The sequence below is a fragment of the Lissotriton vulgaris genome, unplaced genomic scaffold (assembly GCF_964263255.1).
Source record: "Lissotriton vulgaris unplaced genomic scaffold, aLisVul1.2 SCAFFOLD_1162, whole genome shotgun sequence".
NCBI classification, from domain to species: Eukaryota; Metazoa; Chordata; class Amphibia; order Caudata; family Salamandridae; genus Lissotriton; species Lissotriton vulgaris.
In genome coordinates, this window is record NW_028253023.1 from 586,332 (window position 1) to 605,775 (window position 19,444).

Genomic DNA, 19,444 nt, shown 5'->3' on the forward strand with positions numbered 1-19,444 from the left:
CATACGACCATTGATTATATTTTTATAAATACATCCCTGGAAATGTTTGTCAAACATTACACAGCTGTGTGGTCGCAATTTAGTGACCACAACCCTATACACCTGGTATTGGATGGAGGTATCTGGCTTAATGTAGAAGCAGATAAATGGGTATCCACAGCAGTTAAGAATAGAGACCAGGGCCGAAGATTTAAATGGTGTAGGGTCATCCCTGAAGATTTCTGTATTAACTTGGCTTCCAATGTGGGATCCGAAATAGTTATGTCTCAATAGTGGGGCCAGGGATAATGGGACTTTAACTACCTATGATAAAATTTGTATGCAGGTGACTAAAGACCTTACGTATGATAGTAAGAACTACCCCAATAGAGGAGAGAGGTGGTTTGATCATAGATGCTCAGTGGCGCATCAGAACTTGATGGCCGCTTTAAAGAACAGTCCACAAGACAAGAGTTCTATAGTTGCCCTTAGGAAAGAGTATAAACTAGCTATTAATGCACGGATATAAAAAATGATGCTCTGAGCGAATTAATGTCAATTGACGTAATAAAAAATAGCACCAAGTTTTGGAATGTTGTGAATAGACCATTCTTCTCGGACAAGAATGGTAGTTTGTTGGAGTGTTATATCCCTGAAGTGGACTGGTTTAATCATTTTAAAAATGTATATGGGGACCAGGTTGTTTTGGAACCCGGGAGCTCACCATATGTAGGTAGGAAATATTCCCTAGCCTTTACAGAGAGTGAAATAGCAGTGGCTATAGACCAAATGTTGAGGAGTAAAGCCCCTGGTCCGGACAGCGTCCGTGCTGATCTATATAAAGCTGATATAGCTGTATGGTCTAAATTACTAGCTAATGTTTTTAATAAAGTCTGTGAATTAGGTTTACCCCAATCTTAGTCACAATCGGTAAGGGTGCCGGTTTTCAAAAAGTGGAATAGAGGTGATCCGCGATGCTACAGGCCAATTTCATTGATGGATTCAGCCGTGAAGGTTCTAGGTAGGGTGGTTTTAAGTAAGCTTACTGAGTGGCTAAATGATGCTAATATCCTCTCTAATCTACAGTATGGGTTTAGGAAAGGGAGAGGAACAACGTATCAATGCCTAAATTTGCTTCTATTGGCTGGGAAATATACGGTTGCGAAGAACACTCCATTTGGCATTTATGGATCTTTCTTCGGCCTTTGGCCGTGTTAATAGATCCAAATTGTGGGTGGCATCTGTTATTAAAACTAGGTTTAGATGAAAATATAGTCAATTTTTTGGCAGATCTGCATCAGGACCTTACAGCCACGGTTAGATTTGACCAAAAAGGTAACCTTACACGTAGTATCCGCATTATAAAAGGAGTGAGACAGGGATGCATCCTAGCCCCTTTATTATTTACTTGATATATTAATAATTTAGATACGGTTTTAATGGGTGCTAGTTTGGATATTCCTCGGGTAGGAGAGCGGTTAATTCTAGCTCTTCTATACGCAGACGATGCTGCCCTTTTAGCCAGAACGGCTGTTGGCCTACAGCATCTTTTAAAATCATTTGCCCGTTTTATGAAGTCTCTGGATTTGGATGTTAATTTCTCAAAGTCTCACACTATGGTTATGGGGGGTTAAACCAAAGACATATAAAACTCACCATTGTGAAGGGAATATATTAACTCTGGTGGTGTCGTTTTCATATTTGGAAGTGTTATTCGACGAGAGAGGTGCAGGGGTTCCCCAAATGAAAGCCAAAAGAAATGCAATGGCCAGATCTACTGTTGTGGTCCTAGATTTCGCACGTAGATTTGGATCGAAGCCTATGTATGCCATGTTACATATTTACAGGGCGAAATGCATGGCTATAGCAAACTATGGCTCAGATCTATGGGGATACAGAGAAGTGGATGACATCCAAATAGTGGAAAATACATTTTTAAGGAGTCTTTTATCTGTGCCACAATCTACACCCACCTACATAATCCATCAAGAACCAGGTTTAGGTTTCATATCAGACACTATAGCCATGGCTCCGCTTCTTAAATGGATAAGGGTTTGGACTAACCAGTAGCTTTGGGATGAACCGCGATATTATCCGCAATTGTTTAGCCCTTGATCGATCAAATAATATTCCTTGGCTAAGCTACGTTAAAAGGACTGAATTTTATTTGGGGGAGGCCATAGTTATTTAGTTCGCCAGAAAAATTGCAAAAGTGGACAGGCGCTGGGCTAAAAGTATGTACCTGCAATTATCAGAAATGGATAGAGAGGCTGTAGAATGAACTAAGCCCCTTGTGCGGGCACATCAGTTGCTATCCACCACACATACAATTGAATAATATTTAAATATAGTTACTAACCCCTATCATCGCTTCTTTTTGGTGAGATTCAGATTGAATCTATTACATCGACTTCTTGCGGAACCTTTGGGATGGCACAAGCCTGAGGATCTGAATGTTTTTATGTGTGAAAACCTCTCTACTCAGGACTCAATGCACTTTGTTTTTTCTGTGAGCACTTTTTGCACATCCGAAATCGGTTTATTTTACCAATTTTAAAAGATAAAGCTTTTATGCAGGTGAGACCTGCTTTTATATATTTGCAAATGTTGGCCAATGCTTGGGAAATTTTTAATATAGCAAGTTTTTTGACTGCAGCAGTTAGTCTATCTTGATGACTCAGATTTTGATTACTCTGTATTTAGTGATAATCATTTTTATGTAATTTTTTCAAGGGAAAATTCTATTGTGATTTTTATTGTAGTATGCTTTTATGGTTTTAAATAACCGTATGAAGTGAATTTGACTGGCTGGACCTTTAAGAACTATTATGGCTTCATCTAAATAAACTATATCTAGATGGATAGTTTCTTGTATTACCCTTTTCTATCAAGAAGCTAACAAACTTATATCCGGTAAACCTAGAGCCCATTCTACACATAGTGAGGCTACATCAGTCGCCTGGATTAAAAATATCCCAATTACAGAAATTTGTAAAGCAGCTACATGGAAATCAGTTGATACTTTATCTAAACGTTACTTTTTAGAGCTTCTCAAACGAGTGGCTTGTGAGGTACTGGTAGCTCTCCATCTACCTGTTCTCTACAGCCAAACCTACTAAAATGGAAGCTTTTGATTGGTTGTATTTATATATGCATACCGAAATTGGGAGTGTAGATTTTAGACACAAAATGTGCTTATTTTAGTAACTCATAGGCTGATATTTGAAGAAAAATGGCTGAATTTCTAAAATATATATATTCTGACCTCTGAATGATCAATTATGAGACATTGGGGAGAATTTTTACAATATCTTGGTACCAGAGGCATTGATGCTATGCTATGGCTGATGTGTATTGCCCATAGTGCTATTCTATATTGGCTAAGCCCTTTTACAGTTTGCAACCACGCCTAGTGCTTTTAAGTGATCACTGGTAGTAAACTTGCATATAGTGGCCAAAATGTTAACTTGTCTGATGTGGTCACAATTACAGCACTGATATTAGTGCTATCAGTGAGTCTCAATGAACATCAGTTGCTCTTGTTACAGAAACCGTTGAGACTCCTGGTAGAACTGATTCTTTGGTAGGCCAGGCAACTTAAAAAAATATATTTCAGTAGAATAATTCTTAGTTTGCACACACCTGCTTAGTCTACTCCTTATTTTTTTAAATCATTTATAGCTTTGTATTGACACCACAGAGTTAGGGATATGCTTGCTACTCTAGTCTATGTTTGACTATCAGTAAGGATCCTACGATGCAGAAACAATAAATACTTATTTGTATTCCTAGATCTGCATTGTAGGTATCATCACCGAAGTCATAAACAACCCTCTCCCTCCTCCACTGTTGTCAATACATTTGCTATATTTTTTCCTTTGTAGACCATTTCCGCCATTCAAAAAGAACTGAGGCTGTGAGGCAAACTGCCAGTACAGTGCATGCTGGAAAGGGAAGCTATGGGCTCCTTAGTGTAACAGTGCTTTTTCCTTGAACTCCTGACCTGAAAGGCTCCTTTTTTACTTCATTTTTCACTTCATTTTTAGGTCTCGCTGGTGTTAGCAGTGTGAAGCGCTGCGTCCAGCGAAAGACCTATTGTTGTTGGTTTGCCGGGAATGGTGGACAGGTGATGTGCACGCACTTTCCCTCGGCGATTTTACCTCGTGGGCGCGCACGCCCAGCCTGGCACCCTGCACATCTCCTGTCCCACATTCACAGCCTCTCTCAATCGCGCGCAGACACAGCCACACTCACACTCACGCATGCGTACACACACACATACACCCACGCAGGCACAATGCATCAGGACGCACTTACACAGACACACAGCCCCACATATACACACGCACAGCTAACGGACACACAGTCACACATATACATACACACGCACAGCTACACACGCGCACACGCACAGCTACACCCACACACGTGCACACACCCCCCACTCCCCCGCCGCCACCCCCACTACAACTAAGCCCCACTTACCACATCGGCGCAATTCCGGACTTCAGCCGCTATCGCGGGGCTCTCCCTCGGACATGGGAGCCCCGCATCACCACTGCTCCTCTCCTGGCCAGCCACTCCGTGGGCGCGAGCTTCCAAAGGAAACGGAAGTCCCGCCCCACAGCAGTTTTCGTCACGCACACGTCTTGTTTTCTTGTTTCTCAAGATCTGGTCACCCTAACATTTAGGCAACACAGCAGTAGGACAAGGATACCCAGACAGACAGGGCACTTATCCGCATAAAATGCACCGAGGAAACGCGGCTTTGGCACATAATTAGCTTCCATTCATATTTACGAGCAGCAATAATAAAAGCAGGGTCTTTGCGGCTATGACCCATTCCACTTACTGTTACGCACATCAGCTAAATACCACTGGTACTTTGTTAAGAACGCCCAAAGCCGCGCGCGCTCAATATCGGCTCCTGACATCTTGTTCTGCCTGTCAGAAATGATGACGATTGCAGGCTAGAAACGTGGCGATTTATTTCTGTGTCGTCATCCAGAGAAAATCCCTAAGATTCGAAATTTGATTCCGGCGAAGCTTCCTAAAATCAAATTGAACCGGCGCGGAAAGCAGTTTACTTTCATGGTCAGTGCACCGGCGGTAAAGATTGGTATCAAGGCAAATGTGTTTTACTGAGAGTCCCCAGCCGTGTGCGTTCATATTTTAGCCGGCGAGTTTCCCCGACTGCCTGCTTTCCAGAGGTGCTGTTTACGAGCTCTCAAACTCATTAATGTTTCTTGCTGTAAAGATGCCTAGCAAAGCTTTCAGGGTAGGATTTTAAGCAATGCGTAAACTGCAAAACATAAGGAAAAGTGCTCAAGGTCTATCCATACAGATGGCATTGGAAAAAAATAGAATGTTTTCTATTTTTCAAGAGAGCATGCGTTCTATAATAAGGTGCTTCTCTCCGCCAGGCGGTGCGCGAGACTTCATAAACTATGGTCGGGTAGTTTGTATAAGTCACATTAATTCCCCGAATGGGGTTAACCGCCTCATTTTACGGACCACTGCGTGCGTATAATTATGCCCAAACCACAGCTCTATTATCCATTTCTGCGCTGCACCTGCTCCACTGCACTACTTTCATATGTATTCTGCCCCCACCCCCTCCATAATAGGCCGCAAAAGCAGCTCGCCCTCCCATTGCCTGCAGGTTTTTAGCTGCGGGCTGGAGTCGGATCCATTTCAGACTGAATCCTGAAACTGACTGACATTTGCCTTAGCAGTGGCAGACCTCTGCTGAGAATGTCTGCAGCTGCTGGATTATTTCATATGCATCAGTCTGTCTGAACCTTTTTGTTCTTAATGCTATTACGAGAGCCCATCCGTTGGCTACCCAAATTTAATACGCTTGAAGTTGGTCAACATGTTTTCCTACGTTGACTGTATGAAGGGACAAACTGGAGTTTAAAGTTACTTCTAATACAGCTAAAAGTTTTAACCTGCGTTGACATATGCCAAAGGTGGCCACTATCCCTGTTTGTTTTCCAATAGAGAGGCTTAAGCCTTCAGCAACCTCCTAAAACAATTGCCTATTACAACTGATGCTCTTACGGCTTTTCATTGTACAGAGTAGGTTGGCTCTGTTTTTACAATTCTGCTAATTTGGCTGTTGGGTTTGAGCACCTGGTCCTAAAAAAACAACAATCAGTCCATCATCCCTCAGTGGTATTACCCCTCAAACGACAAAGCCTCTTGTACATGTCCTGGGCCTTATGGTTCTTTGAAAGCATGATTGACAGTTGTTTCAGTCAGCCATATTTCCTAAAAAAATCAGTGCTTGCATGATGCCAAGTACGGCAGGTGCAAGAATCCAATCCAGGTTGCTCTACCATCCAAAGAGGACAATTCTCCAAATGCTTCTGGTGGACACCATTGGCTTTAGTGAGACACGAAGATCTACCATGCTCTAGCATTCGAGCCTTTCCTTTGCTTGTAGTCTGCTCTGCAGTAGAGGCCATACTATTAAATCGACCTAAATCAAGGCTGGCCCAGGCGGTAGACCTGGTGGGTGTGAGGCCCCCATTGAAAGCACCTCTGCCTGGCTTTGGTTGAATTTCTGACCATGCTGCAGGGAGAGTGCGTTTATTCTATGTAGTAGCTTCAGAGGTAAGTAAAACGTTGGGTTTTGAGCTATTTAACAGATATATACTGCACACCTACACCGATTTCTAAGTCCCAATAGCAATGTTCATTGTCATCCACATAAATGTTGTGGAGTGGTGTGGCTCACTGGTTAGAGGCAGCAGACCTGTAAGCAGAGAACGGCCCGGGACCAGGGTTCAATTCCCGACGCGGCAGGTTCTTGGACCAGGGTCAACGGACTCGATAATTCTCGCCTCAGTGCCTACTCTAACCAGGGAACACACTCGGCAACTCTGGGCATTAAGCTTACCTCATCTCCACAACGGCCCCCCACAGATGCCGGGGATGCCTGGTTTCACCCTGGAGATACCCAGTAAGGGACGTCCCACAGGGAAAACCAGGACGGGTTCCCCAGTGGTCTATAGCGCCAGGACACTCGGGTAGAGTAACAGTGCGCTTTACAAGTATCCCACATTTACATTTACATTTATTATGAACCTCGGAAGCATGAAAGGCTGGGTGGCCCTGTCTGGATCCAACCCTGTCAGAGCAGGCTGTCCACAGACCTGCATCGTAAGTGACGTTCTCACTGAGTTACCTTCTGGCTTTCTGCACTGCTGACGACGCTTGTGTTCCTTCCTTGCACCTTTCATTGACTTGTTTCCAGTTTCTATTTTTGCACCAGAGATTGACAGTTTTGTGTGACCTGGTACCTTCCGTTCCAACCACTATTGTGTTGATTAGCAGTTAACTGCCTGATTCCAGCTCAGCTGGTAATACAGCCACAGCCTTCTACCGACCCTGGTGGGGTGCTTTGAGGGTTCGTTTGTCAAATAGTTTGGACGCCTCATCAGGGGTAGTAAGCGCTATATAAATGCAATTACAATACTGTAAATAACTTCATACACCATGCATAGTAACGAGGAGGGCCGACAGGTGGGCGCACTGCCGTCAGCTCTTCATTCTCCTCCTAGCCTTGCGTGAGTTTTATTAGGAGCTACGGTCATGTGGTACCAGTTGCATAAGCCAGTAGACACCTATACATTTCAGCCCCATATCAGGTATTAGTTATGGCGTACTTTCAATTGTTCAGTTTAACTTCCAATTTCTTCTCTCACAAGGCCACCCAATAGCATCACATGTACAGGCTATATGTAAGAAAGGTTTGACTTCGCCAAGAATAAACAAGCATTTGCAATGCAATAGGTCTCGCAAATTTGAGCTACTGGCATTGTAAATGACAAACCTTTTACCTATGTGTTGGTTTTGAAAACAGATATATAAAAGGCATTGTCATTTACAATGCCAATAGCTTACATTTTCGCAAATGCAAGACTTATTGCATTGAAATGCTTTTTCTTCCTCTGCATGTACTCAATAGACTTTTCACATTTAAACTCAGGGTTACCTCTTGTAAGATGCTGCAATCACATTATATTGATTAGATGCCTTTTATGATCGAGAAAAATTCAGTAAAAAGCAGGCCTGTCACATTCTTTAATAGCAGTATCTCTGAATCTGTGGACATTGAGGTGGTTACGTCCAACTAATAATGACTTTCAATATTTGAAGAAAAGGTGTTCCGGGATCCCCGCAAATGCATGGGAATATTCTATGTTTATGACTATTCGCAAGGATACCTATGGTGCAGAACTAGGAATACCAGCAAGTAACTTTTTCATTTTTCTCCAATGTAATGCTGATTGTCAAGGCGTGACTATGAAACAAAACCTCTAAAGCTGCAGCTTCTGGGAGAGATCCGTTCCTATACTCACCGTAATGATACGAGCTGGAAACCTGAGCCTGAATCGCCTATTGATTACTGTTATGTACGACCCAACCACATTCCTACGATCAATTCCATGTGTCAGGAATTCTTCTGGCCAGGTAGGGTTAGTTCATTTTATAAAAGCATTGCATTCAATAAAGTTTTCAAAATCCCCCCAGTTTGTTTTACATTGATTGCTTCTAGAGAATAATGTAGTTTATTATTGTAAATTTAGTAGATAAGCAGTGTCTAGCTCTTTGTCCCCTGGCCCTTTGTCTTGGTTTATATAATATTTTGTGGTTTTCATAAAAAAGATTACTTTTATTAATATTTATGTCAAAAAATGTAAGAAAATATATGGACTCATTGAGATGGGGTAACTAGGAACTGAGTAGAACAGTATACCTTGGTTAGGCTCGGCTACCCTTTTTCAGGAATTGTCTAAGAAGATGAGCCTTGAGATTTTTCTTGAAAGTGAATAATGGGGTATGTAGGGTGGAAGAGAGGTCCAGGAGGAAGTGCCTGCTCTACAGTAGGATTGTTTATGTACAGTGGCTTACTTAAACTTCAGAATTCCCCTCCTGAACTGCTGCATGATGATAAGGTGGGCTAAATATGGTGGATTCGTTTAGTGAATGCTTTGTGAACTAGCTAACATACATTGAATTGTACTCACTGCTGTTTACTTGCTGTAAGTCACACAATGTCCTAGTGTATTCACAATTTGATAAGATTACTTCTGCTGCTACAGCGCTACTAGCAGCTCATAAACGCACATATTAATTGCATGCTTTAGGTTTTTCCAAATTCATGGATTCCATGCAAGATTCGTTGATTATGAATGTTTGAACCTGCTATCATCAAGACAATAAAGTCCCTCAGGATAATGCTGGACAAAGACTTCAATATGCAAGCCCACATCGGCGCATCCACAAGAGGAGTTTTATTTCAAGTGAATCTCCTCAGGAAGATAAAACCATACATACCACTTCCAGATTTCAAGATAATAGTAAAGTCTGTAGTCACCTGCAAAGTAGAATACTAGAGTGCTACCTTAACAACAGGCCTGCCCAAAGTGAAGAACGGCACCTTTTGAAGCAACCCTCAACGCTGCAGCAAGACTGATTATAGGAGTGAGGTATTTCGATCTCATTTCTCCCTCTCTCGAATCTCTTAACTGGCTCCTTTTCAAAGCCAAGATCCAGTTGAAGATAGCCTGCTTGACACACAAAGACACCCTCATATCTGATACAGAAACGCAAGACATCCGGAGGTGGCCGCTCCCTTAGGAGTTCAATGCATCCTGTTTTCCTATAAGGAAAACGGGATGCATTAAAACTCCTATATTTAAAAGCAGTCCCAGACATGGTGGTCTGCTTACCCCAGCAGGCCACCATCAGCCTCATTAACATTCCTGAGGTGTGTGTGTATATATATATATATATATATATATATATATATATATATATATATATATATATATATATATATATATATATATATATATATATATATATATATATATATAATGTAGATTCTATTGTTACTCAATCAGTGTTACGATTCGGAGCTGCTAAAAATTAAGATTGTCATTGACTGGTTGGATTCATCAAATCATTTGTTAAAAGCAGTATATAATGAAAATCCATTGCAGTTACTTCCACTTTTACTTTTATTATTTTTTATCACGGAGAAATTCTTGTCTTCTCCATGCCCTCTTGTCTTGCCTTTTGGGTGTTTCAGGTGCAGTGTTAATTTCCACCATCCTATTTTTCTTACGGGCTTCTGCTTTCTCCTATTCTGTTTAAGAACCAGCCCACTTTCCCATCCACTAATTATGCCCTCTAACTTATTCTTTCCGCTGGGCATGCTTTTCTTTGGCGCAAATATATATTTTGTTAAATCATAAAAAACAGGCATAAGGTGTATTCTCCCACTCGCTGTATCCCTAGACTCTTCTGCTGTTGTGGTGCTGTTCGCTTTTTCAATTCCCAAGGCCACATCTCTTTTCAGGGGGAGGGGAGGCTTCTTCACTACTTCCCTTTCTTCCCCTCCGCCTCATACTTTTCCCCACCCCTGATCCACCCACTAATCTCTTTCATGCTCAGCCTAATGCTTTCCTAGTCCCACATTCTTCTTTCTCCTTATCTTTCTTTTCTCCTGTGCTCCCCAGGTCCATCTTCCCTTTTGTCCCTCATGTAAGCTGAGGTTGCTGCAGCATTAAATTACATTAACAATGTTTTATACTCCTGATTCTACTGAATACCTCTTCCATCCAACTTTTTAACTTACTCTTTTAATTGCTGACATTTTAGGAATTGTGAAAGACATTCTGCTTCTACATCACTGAGTTCCTGGTATTCACTTCGTGTTAAAAGCCTTCTTGCTCACCATCAAAGGGAGGTTGGTTCTCACAGACACATAACCCTCTATGTGGTACTGCAACAAGTAGGGCAGAGTGGAGATGTGGGTGCTGTGCCAGGATGCTCTGCACCTCCGGAACTGGCTGAATTGTCTGGAGCTCCCTGATCGTACGCCACCTGGCAGGATTCTTAAACTCCAGGGTGGACAAACTCCGCTGCTAATGCCTAGTGGATCATGAATGACAGTTTCACTCAGAGGTTCCGCAGGGTGTGTCACAGCAATAAAAAGACGCTTGCTCAAACTCTTTACCACCACTTAGAATGCACAATGTAAACAGTTTTTCATTCTGGAGGTCCCAAGAAGGCTCTATTTCGGAGATGTATTCTGCCTAGAGTGGAGGACTAGACTCTTGTATGCCTTTCAGCCGCTGTTTCTCCTGCTCCAAGGTCTGAAGAAGATCAGGAATGACTAGACCCAAATCATCTTACTGGCTATAGATTGGGACAGGAAAGTGTGGTACCCAGAACTTCTGGGCCTGATCATCTGTCCTCTGATCAGGCTGCTACTTTGGGAGGGTCTTCACTTGCAACAGGGCAAGCTCCATGTGTGGAGATTGAGCTGCAGCAATAGATATCCTTTGATCTGCCTTCTGAAGTTGTTGATGTAATCCTTGCTTCCCGGTGCCCTTCCACAGAATCAGTGTGCGCCAGGTGCTGGGATAAGTTTGTGGCTAGGTGTGGCACTCATCAGACGGACCCCTGCCAGCAAAACTGTTAGATATCTTGTTTGTTTCGTCTTTGGATTTGCAGTGGGCCCTATTAATCATAACTTGTTGGCCCTCTTGACTATTTCGAATTTGCTACAACAGCAGTCTTTGTTTCAGTCATCTGTTGGGACTTAAATTTGGTTGTCACTTTCTTCATGTGTACCCGTTTTGCGCCAATGCACAGTTGTCCATTACATCTTCTGACCTTAAAAATGGTCTTTCTGATTGCTGTAATCATTCTGAGTTAGTTTCAGGCCCTTTCGGTCCAGCCTCCTTATACCACATTTTTTTCCCATTTAAACTGATGTTAAGAACTTGAGCTGCTTTCCTGCCAAAGGTTGTGATACCTTTTCATGTCAGACAGGTCATCACTCTTCTGACATTCTGTGCTCCACCTCATCCCTCGAAAGAGGAGGAGAGACTCAATTGTTTAGACCCCAAGAGAGCGCTGAGCTTTACATCAGTTACACCAAGGACCATCGGGTGAATTCAGGTGTTTGTGAGGTTCTTTAGGGGCAAAGAAGGGCAAGGCGGTGTAGAAGTAGGTCATCTCACAAAATGCCTGCCCTTGATATTTATCAGGCAGATACATTGGCATATGTTCACATGTTCACAAAAGCACAATTACCTTGACTGTCAGGTCCATCTGGATGAGCATTTTGTATGTTCAGTCCTGCCGGACTTGGTAGTCTGAGCCAAATCTAGACCCACCACCTTGCGAATTACCTCTTTGGTATCTATTCACCAAGTGAGAAACCTGCAGTTAGAAGTATCCATGAAGGGGGCGTGGCTTGGACGCCGGTGCAAATGGCGGCGTAGTTCTGTGCTCCTCCGAGCGGCTGAATGAGAATGCTGAGGAAGGCTGCAATCCGCCTCCAATCCTGCCTGAAAACAGGTACCTGGGCGTCGGAAGACCTGATTCAGAGTCGGTGAAAGTTTGACTCTGATCCGACCGATAGGAGAGGAGCTGACTGCCCGTTTGCCCTGACCGAGGAGGCTGCGCTCCGCAACGGAGCCCGACCCCGGACACAACCACGTGGTCCCCCGGTCTCCCGGAGGTTCGACCACGCTGCGCATTACGGACTGTTGGGGGTCTCCCTGGGCAGCAGGGGCCAAGAATCTACACGGCATCGATGTATCGACGCAGTGAGTAAGAGGCGAGGCTGTCAGGGGGGCGGTTGACTGCTCGATGATTATAAAATACCGCGCTGGCAAATCTTAATGGCGGCCACCCAGTGAGCCTGTCTCCACAAATCAAGCACCCTGCACCAGGACCACGATCTGCAGACAAATGCATATCCCTGTGAGGAAACTGATGTAATGTAATATATAATATAAATTCGGACCAACGCTCAGATGCAGTGCTTCAGAAATAACGCTGCAAGCAGGATCCTCTACGCTATATGAATGACTGAGATGTATGTTTAAAATGGCGGTCCCTTGCTAAGCTGACATCGTGTCTGTGTGACCTGGTGCCTGAATACCATGATGAACACTGTGGCCTCTGTTATGTTATGAAGACCTGTAGGCAGATTAATAGAATAATTGACAGCGCTCCGTGAAATAATACTGCAAGCACATGTAAGAACAACCATTGCAACAACCATCGCAATCATTCCTAGAGCCTAGCTTGAATTTCTGTCGCAGTTGATATCAAGGCACTGGATAGCCCTCCAAGAATTCTGGGAAAACTGGTGGCATGTATATGGACTGAGTCTGTGATACTGTGTATGATGTGCTGGTTGAACCTCTGCAGCAACTATTGCTAGCGCTATTTACAAGGATATGAATAACATTTAGTGATTTAAATGATATTTACAAGGTGCAATACGAGCATTGTGCAAACGACGGCTCCTGCTGATGAATGTGCATCTATGATCTCTCTTCAATAAAAATCGTCTTTCACTATTCACGACGCAGCGCAATTCACGACGCAACACAACGCAATCCAGTACCCGCGCCGTGAGTTGGTTGAACTCAGAACAAGACAGCGTCAGGTCTAATCGCTACGCACAACAACAACAGCTACAACTTAAGGATGGGAGACAAAGAAAACGGCGTAACTTCTAAACGCCTGAAATCTAACCCACCGACGCCAGTCAAAGGGAATAAAGAAATGACGGATGCCATGGCAACAATTTTGAGCAGGCTAGAAGAGGTTAGGGACCTGGCCAAATCCACCAAGGAAGAGGTGGTAGCTATTCGCCAGGATATCAAAGACATCAACTCAAGAATTACAGAATCCGAGGCCAGGATAAGCAAACTGGAAGACTTTGAGAATAAAACATGTGGAGCGATCAAGAACCTCTCCTTATGCTCAGACCACCTTGTGAAAAAAGTTGCGGAATTGGAAGACAGAAACAGAAGGGGGAACCTAAGAATTTTTGGCATGCCGGAAAAAGCAGAGGAATCACATGGCACATGCATACCCTTCCTCGAGGAGTGGTTCACACAGGCCACAAATCTAACCTTCACTCAGCCACTAGAGTTCGATAGGGCACACAGGGTACCAGGTCGAATTTCTAAAGATCAGAAGGGCCCAAGAGCGATCGTGTGTAAACCACTAAGATATCAGCACACAGAGCAGATACTTACCTTCGCCCGCAAACATAACCATGTGCTATGGAAGGGTCACAAAATCTTCATCTCACAGGACTTCAGTAAGGAGACTATGGAAATCAGGAAAGCCTTCCTCGCAATGAGACCCCAACTGAAGTCACTTGGTCACATGTATGGCTTTATTGGTCCGACGAAATTTAGAGTAACCATACAAGGGGTGACACATGTGTTCTCTGACCCGAGAAAACTGCGACAACTCCTGTTCGACCAGGCCGATGGTACCATGGAGGTCTCCCCTTCAGCTCAACAAGGTGCCTCTTCAGCTGGCTCAGGATGAGTTCAGGATCGAGCTGTCGGTACTGTTATTCTCATATTCCTGAATCCACATTGAAGTGTCTGTCAGAACTGGCTCTGACATGAGGCTCTCTTGTCTGGTATTGCTAGAGAGGTGATAACCACTCTGTAATTGACAGAAACTAATAAGGGCACGCCCGCATGGGGCCCGCATGGGTTCTGGTTGTGGCCAACTTTGTCTGGCACGTTAATGGTTCTTGTATCTTTCAGGCCGCCTGTCAGCGTGTCCTTTGGAATCTGGACCTGTTTCAGAGCGATCTCTTGTATCCTTGATTGGAATTTGACTCACAATGATTATATCTGTGCTGCCACGATACTGCCCGTGTCCCTCCTGGACCTTAAGAAGTACTGTGCTGTGATGTTGTTTTACAGCACTCCCATTGGTGTCAGGTGCACCCACAATAACTCTTCTACAGTTGCTGTTGTGCTTGCTGTATGAAGCTCTAAGTACTAAAGTATGTAGTACTGTGCTGTGATGTGGAGTTGCTTTATGGCACTACCATTGATAATAACTGATGATGTTGTGCTTGGTTTATGATACTTGGTTTATGTTACTGAAGTCAAGGTATTGACCTTCCTGTGCTCAAGGTCATGGCACCATTGTTGTCTATAGTTTATTGTTGCCTACATACTTGCCGTATTCCTTCACTAAATCGGGATTGCAGCCCCAAAGATTAATAGTTATGAGTAAGCTGCTTGGAGGCGGCCTCGTGGTCGTCATTCCCGAGTCGCCATGTTCTGTTGTTTCTACTATTGGGGAGGGAGGGGTGGGTTGAGGGTGAGGGAGGAGGGTGGAGGGAGGTTGGTGGGGGAGAAGGGGGGGATTGTTTTTGCATTTTGTATATCGTTTTGTTTAGTTTTGTCCATCTTGCATCCCATCTTGCATCCTAACTTGCATACATTGCACCACATTGTGTTCCGGAACTTACACTCTGTCCGCCGATTTCATACAAAAAGTACTAGCCCTGTATTCAATGAGAGATATGACTTTGCTGGCTTGAACAAAGGGATGAGACCCTCTTTTCGATCCAACCTTTGCACATACACATGGGTCATGAGACGGTATCACTTATTGTATAATCGATGGCTCATGTAATGGACACTCCAATAGGGACAACAACTATAGCTAATCTTCGAATATTATCATTAAATGTTAAAGGTCTCAACCAGCCAGTTAAACGTCAAAAGGTACTGGATTATCTACGTAGACAACGTGGAGATATAGCCTTACTGCAGGAGACAAAACTAGAGGCGAAGCTATTTCATACACTGCGTAACAAATATTACACCGAAGTGATAGGCTCTGAAGCAATCTCAAAAAAGAATGGGGTGGTGATGCTGGTGGCCAAGAATGCGAACGTGGACATAGTCTCTACTACAACAGACACGAAAGGGAGGTGGATTTCGGCGAAATTACTCAAAGATGATACTGAGTTCTTTATCACATCTGTTTATGCCCCAAATACACACGATCCGTCCTTCTGGGTAGGCCTATCGAAGCAGATCATCTCCATTCCTGACACAGCACTCCATATTTTGGCAGGCGACTTCAATCTCCCATATGACCCTGTATTGGATAGAGACTCTAAATGCGTCTTTCGCCCAGGCAAAGCCCATAAGGCATTCATGAAACTATGCAATAGATTCCATATGGTGGACACGTGGCGCTTACTGCATCCTGATGGTAGAGACTACTCCTTCTACTCCCCGCCACATGACTCGTTCTCGAGAATTGACTATATACTCATATCTAACAACGCAGTGGCAAGAGTTGAAGACGCGGACATCGCTCCCAGATTAGTCTCTGACCATTCATGCGTCTCCCTTACACTGTCTAACCTTAAGCCATCTACCCGTCAGTCTATGTGGCGATTCAATGATACTATTCTTAATGACACAAAACACAAAGAAACCCTTGACACCGCCATTAGAGATTTTTTACTGTCCAATAGGAGAGGGGACACTTCAGACACCATCCGTTGGGAGGCATTGAAATCCACTATAAGGGGACTTATTATAAAAATATCCTCTGCTATTAATAAAAACCGCACTGCGGCCTTGCTGAAGTTAGAAGAGGACATTTCGAAACTTCAGCAAAAATACCTGATGAGTAGGAACCCTGCAATCCTAAATGAACTGTCCAATCAAAAATATACCTACAATAAACTTATCAGTGAGAAGGCAGGAATTTGGCTTGACAGGAAGAAGCGTTTTAAAATCTGCGACTCAAACAAGGCAGGGAAAGGGTTAGCCGCTTATCTTAAATTTAAAATTCAGAAGAACACCATTAATTCCTTAATCGATGACAATGGTACTCCTAACTCTGATCCCACTAAGATTGCGAACATTTTCAAAGGCTTTTATGAGAAACTCTATGCTAGGAACATACACGTTGACAATGAAAAAATGGAGAAGTATCTCTCAAACTGCACACTACCAACACCTACGGCCGCAGAAAAGGAAGCTTTAAATGAACCGATCTCTGAATCGGAGGTTGTTAACGCGATCAAATGCCTTAAAAAAGGGAAAGCCCCTGGACCTGATGGCTATACTGCTCCGTTCTATAAGACTTTTGCCCATATTCTTGCAACTCCTCTATTAGAAGTTTTTCAAGAAATTAGTACCACAGGAGAGGTAAAAGGAACTATGGCTGAAGCCGTAATTGCTGTAATACCAAAAGAAGGCAAAGATCATAAACTCCCCAAAAATTACAGGCCTATCTCACTGATAAATTTAGATTGTAAGCTCCTGGCATCGATTTTAGCAAAACGCATCCAGAAGGTTCTGCCGACCCTAATACACCCCTCGCAAGCGGGATTCCTGAAGAACAGGCTCTCGAGCGACAACACGAGAATTCTGGCTCACGTTATTGAAAAAGCGAAATTCTTATCCACGCCCACCGTGGCTATCACACTAGACGCGGAAAAAGCGTTTGACAAAGTTGACTGGACTTATTTAAATGCTGTACTACACAAATTCGACCTGGGTCCCCTATTCACTAGGTTAGTCATGTCCCTCTACGCCTGTCCCTCTGCTAGAGTACGGGCTGGTGGCGCCTTTTCCTCCCCCTTTAGTCTAGGACAAGGCACTAGGCAGGGTTGCCCATTGTCCCCGTCCTTATTCCTCCTGGCAATTGAACCCTTTTTGTACTACATTAGGGAAAACCCTGAAATTGCAGGAGTTCAGTTCGCAGGCTGTACAATCAAACTCACGGCCTATGCCGATGACGTATTGGTCATGAGTGAAAAAGCTGATAAGGCTATACCGGCGCTACTCTCCACAATCGAAGAATTCTCAAGTGTATCTGGGTACTCCCTAAACAAGGATAAAACTGAGGTGAAGTCGTTAAACAATCTGTGTGATAAAAACATCCTGGGCGAATCCGGGCTGACCTGGCAACCGAAGAGTTTTAAATACTTAGGTATGGAATTTGAAAGGGATTTGGTAACCACCCTAAAAATTAATGAGGAGATACTCTACAAAAAAATACAAAAACTCTTAGATGGCTGGTCCCCAAAGTTCCTCTCATGGTGGGGTAGGGCGGAAACATTAAAAATGATGATCAGTCCCTTGGTAAACTATATGGCATGCATGCTCCCCATGACCTTCTCGGAGGATTTTCTACATAAAGTCGAGAAGTCGTTAACGGACTTCCTGTGGAAAGGGAAGAAACCGAGGATTGCCATGAGGAAACTGCAATTGCCAAAGCTCAAAGGGGGCTTAGGTCTACCAAATTTCAGAGACTACCAAACCGCCTTTCTCTGCAGACAAGGAGCTTCCTGGTTTACCGAAAACCCCGTTTATACGCCCTTATGGATCGACATTGAGAAATCCATTGTCGGAAAGGCCCCGCTCTCTGCTGTACTCACAATGGATCTCTCACACCTTGCGAATTCTAAATACATCATACTCAATACTAAGAGGGCTCTCTTGCGGTTAGATCGCACTCACAAAACTGGTCTACAGATCCATAATTCTTCATCTGCTTCCTTGTGGCGTAACCCGTCAATCAAAATTGGCGGATCGCCCATAATATGGGACCACTGGTCTGAAAAAGGTGTTAATGTAATTGCTGATCTACACGAAAACAACATGCCACTGCCATTCTCAACTCTGCAGGCTAGACACTCCCTATTACCGATTGACTTTTACTCGTTCCTGAAGCTAAAGTCAGCCTTATCGAGCAGAACGTTCAAACTAGCGATGCCTTGGCTAAAATCTATGCTCCCTCACTTTCAATCCTCTGGACATTTTGTCTCAAAAATATATAAACTTCTTGCACCAACACCTAACAAATCGATGAGGCGTAACGAAGCCAAATGGGAATCAGAACCAAATAATACTGGCATAAGCATAGACTGGGTCAAGATTCATGCATCAGCACTCACACATAAGGTCTCGCCGATACTATCACAGACCAAATATATGATCCTCAACAGGGCTTTCTGGACCCCACAACGATTATTTAAGGTTGGCCTACGAGACACACCGACCTGCTGGAACTGCTCCTCGGATATTGGTGACCTTCCACACATGTTATTTGATTGCCCCATGCTCCAAACATATTGGACTAAAATCTTTGACTACATTGGGCACACGTTTGACATACATCCTGCTAGGGAGTTCATCTACATTATCCTGGGGGCTTTAGACCCACTACTAAAGGGGGACCATGACCGTCAGCTCCTGGATCTCTTGCTAACACTAGCATGCAAGGTAGTCCTATGTAATTGGAAATCAGCGTCTGAGGTCTCTTTTAATGCCTGGAGGGAATGGCTAGCCTGCATTAGGGGCACTGACAATCCCGCTCTTCACTCATCACCATGGCAGGTTACCAACAAAAAACTATGGTCCTCTCTAGACCAGGCCTCCTTTACTTTTGAGCCACCATGATACACCACCAATGAGATCAACACTTAGTAAATGTGGGGTTGCCCGATGCACAAATTATAATGGTTATATCCCGACCATATGGGCTTACCAGATTTAGACACAATGTGCAGGGATGACAAAGTATACTGGTATTATTTGAATAGACTTGGATGGAGAGCTCTACGGAA

General features: G+C 43.6%; 1 protein-coding gene across 3 annotated transcripts in view; it reads left to right on the forward strand.

The window, feature by feature from the left end:
* Positions 1 to 19,444, forward strand: part of KAT14 (lysine acetyltransferase 14) — a 614,848-nt gene that overhangs the window by 516,884 nt on the left and 78,520 nt on the right. For all 3 annotated transcript variants that reach the window (XM_086951254.1, XM_086951255.1, XM_086951256.1), the window contains one exon: positions 8,285 to 8,460. In XM_086951254.1, the coding sequence (XP_086807380.1) occupies positions 8,285 to 8,460 (176 nt within the window). The remainder of the gene's footprint in view (positions 1 to 8,284; positions 8,461 to 19,444) is intronic.